The sequence below is a fragment of the Lupinus angustifolius genome, chromosome LG07 (assembly GCF_001865875.1).
Source record: "Lupinus angustifolius cultivar Tanjil chromosome LG07, LupAngTanjil_v1.0, whole genome shotgun sequence".
NCBI classification, from domain to species: Eukaryota; Viridiplantae; Streptophyta; class Magnoliopsida; order Fabales; family Fabaceae; genus Lupinus; species Lupinus angustifolius.
In genome coordinates this window covers 13,125,263-13,132,776 of record NC_032015.1, presented here as the reverse complement: position 1 = coordinate 13,132,776, position 7,514 = coordinate 13,125,263, and the positions used below count along the sequence as shown (strand labels likewise).

Sequence of the window (7,514 nt, the reverse complement as noted above, 5' to 3'; positions counted from 1 at the left end):
GAAAAATAATTAGAAATACGTTCTGGACAAACTTGACGTCTATCTTGACTTGAAATAATATTTTGAAGCCAATGGTGCAATCAAAATTCAATTCCAAGGTACAGAACTCAAAAACATGTTATTGGGCCGAATTTCGGCGAATTTGGGCCCGACAGCAGCTCAAAAACTTTCCATCACAGAAAATTACGAAAATTTACTACAAAATAGGAAATCACAAAACAAGACTAACACTCAAATACTATTTAGTCTAATTCAATACCGATTAATTTCTAAAATTAATCGTTGTTAAAATAAATAATTAATAAAACATACACAGAAAATTCATGGTGTTACACATTTACTGTAATTAAATTATGTTTTCAAATTTTCCTAACAAATTTAATACATAATTTTAAAATAGAAACTAAATCATCATAATTAAGAGGAGGGTCCACTTCCTGCAAGAATAAGTTTTTTAAACTTAGTCCACATCTTAACCATCAATTATAAGGAAATCCAATAGTTTGAATTAGTGAGTAGATCTAAACCATTAGTTATCTCTATAATTGATGGTTTGGATGATGAGTAAGTGTAAAAACTTACTCTTGGAGTAGGTGTAAAAAACTTACTCTTGGAGCAAGTAGATCCTTACTCCATAATTAGTGTCTCCAATTCCTTAATTATAGGAAATGAAATATTTAGGAATTATCAACTTTTCTTCTAATTAATATTAAAAATAATTATTTTTATGAAATAAATTAAATATCAAGAGATCTCTGTGTTAATTCTAATATCATAGTTCACTCTATTAATAATAAGATTGGATTTCTGATATTAAAATTTTTAAAAATAATTAAATGAGAATGTATTAAAATCTATTTAAATAATTAGTAATAAAAAAAATTATTTTTAAGAAATAAATTGAATGTCTATCATTTTTATGTTAGACATAATAACAAAAGATTTTCTTACTAATTGTAATATGATAACACATTCTTTTAATTAATAATAATTTATTGTGGGTGATAATCGAACATTAAATCTCATTCACTCCACTCCTAACAATCAAACTACATTGTAACTCATTTTTTATTGTTTTAAGTTTGTTTTGGATGAGGCTCGAACCGACAACTTCATCCACATCATTCCTTAAACTATTTCATCTTAACCATTATATCATCTTACGTCTCTCAAACATCGTTATTATTGCTCCAAATTCCTTATTTCGTTATTAATGCCTCAAATTCTTTAATTCGAGGAACGTAAGAGAACTATCTACATTTCTTCTAATTAGTATTAAAAATTGTTATTTTTATGAAATAAATTCATTGTTTATCATTTTTATGTGAAGAAAAAATTCAACAGATTTCCATATTAATTATAAATCATAGTTTATTCTTTCTATTAATATTAGTTCTCTAATATTTATGTTTTAAAAACGATTAAATGATATTAATTGATAACATTTTAAGATCTATTTAAATGTTAATTACAACATATTTCATTTAATATATTTAAAATATTTTTCAAAATTTCATAACAACTTTAATACATAATTTTAAAGAAGAAACTAAATCATAATTAATGCATGTTTATAACGAATGATTTACGTTATATTACATTATAATTTATAATAACCGTTCTTTCTAATATGTTTTGATTTATGTTGGTAATTGATTCTTTTCATTTTGTAACTGATTCATAAATTTATATTCTATTTCTGTAACTTATACAAAAAATTCAAAATATTCTATTTCTTCGTGAGTTTTGAATCATATGTTACATTATTTATGATGTTTAAACAAAATAAAATATAAATGAAATTAATTATTATTGCAAAAATTTATTAGTTATAATTCTACAAATTTATCTATATAATTAGCATTGCGTAGAATTTAGAAATCATAAATAATTTCAACAAAATATAAATCAAATCAATTGATTATCACAATCAAACTTTATTAGTTATAATTCTGCAAATTTATGTCCATATGAGGATTGCTTAAAATTTGAAAATCATAAATAAATTTTTAAAAAATATAAATCAAATAAAAATGAAGACATTATTCTTCTTCGTATATATGAATGCTAAAAATCGAGAAACAAAGAACAAAGACATTATATTGTGTTGTTGACAATCCAAACAATACAAATTTCTAAGCAAACAATTAAGTAAGGTAAAGAAGTTTAAGTAAAATTTCCAAGAGCATAAATATTGAGACAAAATGAGTGTATTAAACAACATATATATTAAAAAACATCGAATACAGAAAATAAAATACAAAACTCATAAGTGAATAAATAACTAATGATGAAGCCAAAAATGAAGGTACCAATAACTAACCATGATCTTTACCTTATTTTAGAGGATGATACACTCTATGTGTGTCTGAAACATGCAAAACAAAAAATTAAAATAATGATTCTTTGAGTAAAAAAGTGTATAAGTAAGATAAGAGATACAAATAGAGAAAATTAACTTGCAGAGATGTTCCAGGGGAGAACGAAACTATAAATAAAGAGAGAAAATTATAACAATGAGATAAGATGAGGAGATAAATATATTATTAACAAAAATAAATAGACAAATAAATGTAATATTGTAAGTGAATGTATAATATAATGGAGATTGAGTACATACCATAAGTTGTGAAGGTTTGATATTCGTTGAGGAAAATACATTTGCTTATCAGACGCTAAAGGAGAAAATTGCTTCAAGAATATATCTACAAAATAATGAAATTAGTGAGAGCACATCTATAAAATAAGGAAATCAATGAAAAATTATACACAAAATCAATAATAAAATAAGGACATATCTACAAAATAAACCAAAAAGTCAATGAAAATGTACTAAAGATCAGATCTACAAAATAAATAAAAAATTACATTTTAAAGAGGATGATTGAAAGAGGAAAAAAACGATAATGATGAGACATAACGAAATGAAACTGGAGAAAAAGAAGATTGTTGAGAGAAAAAGAATGTTGGAAGAGAAAGAGATTGATAGACCTTAATAACAATTCAAATGTAATTTAAGATGTAGTCATAAAAATATACAATAATTGTTTATTAAATGCAATAATTTTCAAGAAAGGACAAATATAGTGTGGGAATGTACATATGATTACCATTGAACCATTTAGGAGAGAAAAAATGAAGGAGGAGATGACATGTGACAATTGATGAGGTGGCGTGAAAGAGCAGATGCCATTGACAAGTGCAAAAAGTATATACTTTTCACCATCATTTTATGACACTTATACTATGCAAATTGTAGAAAACCAACTTAAAACAAGACTTTTTGGATAAAATATCACAATCTTGTATATTTGTGTTTGTATTTCTTTTTAATGTGTTTTGTAGGATTTAGAAAGAAAAAGAAAAGAGAATAAAGAATCATGGTCCAAGAAGAAAAGAAGTCAAACTCAAGGTGCTCAAGTAGGCAGCTGAGCGTGGACCAAGCCACGCTGAGCTGACCTGGACACCAACCTGGCTCAGTCAAACCAACCTGGCACAGACCAAGTTGCTCAAGCATACAGCTTAGCGGACCTGCTTGACCGCTTAGCCTAGCACCAGAAAAAACCTGACACGGTCAGAACACAAGCTTGGCACGGTCAGACACAAGCCTGACACACGCCCAAGCTGCTCAAGCAGGCAGCTCAGCGGTGCCACATGTATGCTAAGCGGTGAACCAGACACCTGACAAGGTCAGCAAGCACCAAGCCACGTCTCAGTCAGCACGGTCAAAGCTGCTCAAGCAGGCAGCTTAGCGGTGCCACATGTGTGCTCAACGGTGTGCACCCAGAATTACTTAGCCATCAAGAAACCATGAAGTCATGCATGACCTCACTTCAAGTAGCCCACCATAGGCTTTCCAGAGTAACTCACCATAGCTGGTCACATAGCTCACAACTAGCTTTGGTGAGTCAAGCTTAAGGAGGTGACAAAACTACTTGACCAAGTGACCAAACACGTGTTGAAGGGTTTGGTCAGTTGCTGAGTGGTGCAAACAAGCAGCTGAGCGGTGCCAAGGAAATTCTATAAATAGGAAGGCATTTCCTTCATTCAAGGAGGTCTTAATCTTTCCAAAACTTCTTCCCTGAAAAACACAATTCTCTTCTTTTCTTTTCTTTCTTTGAAGGCTCGGTTCATAGGAGCTTTTTTGTAAGTAAGTTTTACAGTTTTTAGTTTATAATTCAAGAGGAGAAAGGAGAAGGCAAATGAGATGCAAAAATTCATTTTGTAATCTCATTTGGAACTTAAAGCATCCAAATCCTTGGATGGATGGTTCATGTTCCTAACAATTTCATTTGAATGTTGAATTTCTTCTTCTTCTTTTATTCTAAATTTGAATTTTAATCATTCAAGTTGGTGCTTTGGTTAATTTTATATGTTTGAGAAGTTCATAATTCTCTTTTTAGATTGATCACCTAACAAATAAACTAGGAAGTAGTTGTACTACTTAGTTTATTTGCCAAGTTAAGCATGCTTTTCTTAAGATCTTATATTCATTACTACTTCAATATTAGAGTAGCCAAGATTAGGGTGTGACAACCTAGTCTCTTTGTGGATGTAGTATTGTTTAGTAATAAATATAAGTGATCATTATTCTACCATTTTAGGACCTACACTAAAAGGAGGATTTCGGACTTTGGTGTTTGGAGTTAATCAAAGTAAAACATAAGAACTTGTCTAAGTAGTTCAAATACATAAGAAGTTGAGAAATACTTTCATCATTCAAAATGATCTTGTCTCCTCAAGAATTTGTTAATACTTAGTTTATGTTTCTTGTTAAGTGTTTTATGTGCATATCAAAACAAATCAAAACAACCAAAATATGTTCACTCATTATTTGTGCATTGGCATATTCATATGATTCATTCTATTATGCAATTCTTTGTGGTTCGACATACCCTATACTATACTACAATTGAATCTTGAAAGAGGTATAAATTGTAAAATAGTAAAGTGTTATCAATAAATTTATTTGTTGAAACACCTTTTAATATACAAAAGTGATGAAACTAACTTACTAACTTTTATTTATTGTTATTTATATTCCGCAATTTATTTATTCTTTAATACCAACCTTCCTTAAGGAAGAAGTTTGGTTTGTTAATAAAAGGAACCCGAAAGGGAGTAAATAAATAAAGGTCACTTAACTTTATTATTCTTTTGTTCTTTATTTATTTATTTGTTTCTAACAACTAATTATTCGTCACTTTTGTACATTAGAATACCATTAAACCGGTGTTGGAATTTATTCCACAAAACCGAGATGGTATTCAAAGGTACTTAATAATTATGTAATAGTGGATTGCTTCGATACTATTGTACCAGTGTTAGAATTTATTCTAACAAAGCCGAGATGGGACAAAGAATGAATAACTTATTCACATGATTATTAGAAGTAAGTTGTAACTGGAATATTCTTAAAACCATTATACCGACGTTGGAATTTATTTCAACAAAGTCGAGATGGCGAACAAAGAATAAAACCGAGTTCACTTACTTAACTAAATAAAGAAAACACCAACGAAGAGAAATTTTCGCTTTCAATAACCATGTGGCAATTGATGAGGTGGTGGGAGTTTATTTTGTTATATAGTAAATAAATTTTACTTGTGAAAGCTTACCCTTTAAAAATAATTACATAACTATAAAACATACTTATTACATTAATTATCAAATTTTACACCAAACACATAATAGTTTAAATGTCAACATACTAATGAAGAAAATAATTTTTTATATACAAAAAAGTGTCCCTAAATTTAGTTGTTTGTTCCACTTTCATCTCTAAGCTTTTTATCTTATTTTTGTCTTCAACTATACTTTCATTTACCATATTAGTCCTATTTTATTTCTACCATATTATACAACATTTATTTTTCAATTAATGTTCACTTTTATATAAAAAATTAAATTATTTCCAATATTTCTATATATTATCTTTTATATTAATTATAGGTTAAAAACTAAATTCTTTACATTATAGCTACAAGGCAATGTCCTTAAACTTTTTAGTTTGAGTGATTAGAGATGACAACATAACATGAACTTATTAGTATTCACCCTAACCCAAATTTGTCATAAAAAACCCACTTTGACAAAGTTTGAGAGTTTATTTTTTCAACTATATCTGGATTTAGGTCTGGTATTGGTGATACCTATCCCAAACCCATCACGTTTACACACATTAATGAAGTTAGGGTTATATACAAGGTTTTACAAAACTACCTTCATATGTTGAGGTCGAAGAAACACACAACCTAAGGGGGACGTGGATGAAGTTCATTTTTACAATCCAAAAGGTTTTAGATTGACGAAGGTAAAACCCAAACCCATGCAATTATCATTCATAAGAGTGATATTAATAATGAGTTTGAGACTAATATTCAAGTCAAGGATTACAGTGTGATAGTAAATGATGGAAAACCATGGTGCCCAAGTTATATGAATACATTTTTTAGTACTGGTCAAGTTACATGTCAGAGATAACATGGCCATGTGTCAATTCACAAATAAAAAGAGGTACTGATTACTTGAAATTGAGATAAACAGAACACTATGACATTCTTGCTTCATCTGTATCAGCATCTTCTTTCTGGGTCCCCAATTTGACAATATCTTCCACCAATATTTTCCCATCTGTTTATGGTAAAAGAAATGCAAAATTTAGCAGTCACTTTGGCAGTTGAACTAATATTGAGATCAAGATGCTGGGCCATCCAAACTATTTTAAAGCTAAAACCTCTCTTGGTATCACCAGAAATCAGTAATTTAAGACAATATTCATGATAAATTTTTAAAAGCTTCATAACATCTAAAACTGCTTTATCTCCTACCTACTTAGTTTCACATCTACAAACATAAGCATGAAAGAATATTGAAGAACCATGGCATGCGTAGAAGCATGCACACAAGGTCTACTTCAAACCATCATAATGAGGTAATGGACTCTTGTAGGATCGAATGTCATCCATTTCAAGTTGTGAAGAACTTATCACGAAAGTCCCAAGATAACCTCAAAAACTGACTTTGACAAATGAAGTTGTCAAGATACTAGTAGATATTCACATTTATATTTGTTATTGATATTGTTAGCTGCACAAAGCTATATTTAGTTGTACTCTTTTACCACAGACAGTGCACAACAACCTTCTTTACTTTATAGAGTATTAAATTGTTGGTTGAATTCACTGGAGGGGCCACATCCATGACTGTAAAAGAATTAAAAAACAGAAAACATAAAGGAGAAAGGTAATGAGAGAAACTGAATGTTTATGATTTTATTTCTTAATCAAATATGAACAAGCTATCCCCTTTATATAATCCAGGGGAAGCATTACAAGAGAGAATGAGAATGGGAAGTTACGTGAACAACAAGTAACTTCCCCTAACTAACTAACTAACTAACTGTTTCTGTCAACACAGAAACAGAACAACTACCAAATAAAACTGATTCAGTAACAACCATACTGAATCAGTCCATAAACCAAGACTTTAAGTCTTACACTCTAATATACCCC

General features: G+C 29.3%; 1 protein-coding gene across 1 annotated transcript in view; it reads right to left on the bottom strand.

The window, feature by feature from the left end:
- LOC109352397 (LETM1 and EF-hand domain-containing protein 1, mitochondrial-like) overlaps nucleotides 6,438-7,514 on the bottom strand; it is a 9,838-nt gene continuing 8,761 nt past the window's right edge. The window contains exon 14 of the mRNA XM_019594374.1: nucleotides 6,438-6,633. Coding sequence (XP_019449919.1) covers nucleotides 6,551-6,633 — 83 coding nt within the window. The 3' untranslated portion in view covers nucleotides 6,438-6,550. The remainder of the gene's footprint in view (nucleotides 6,634-7,514) is intronic.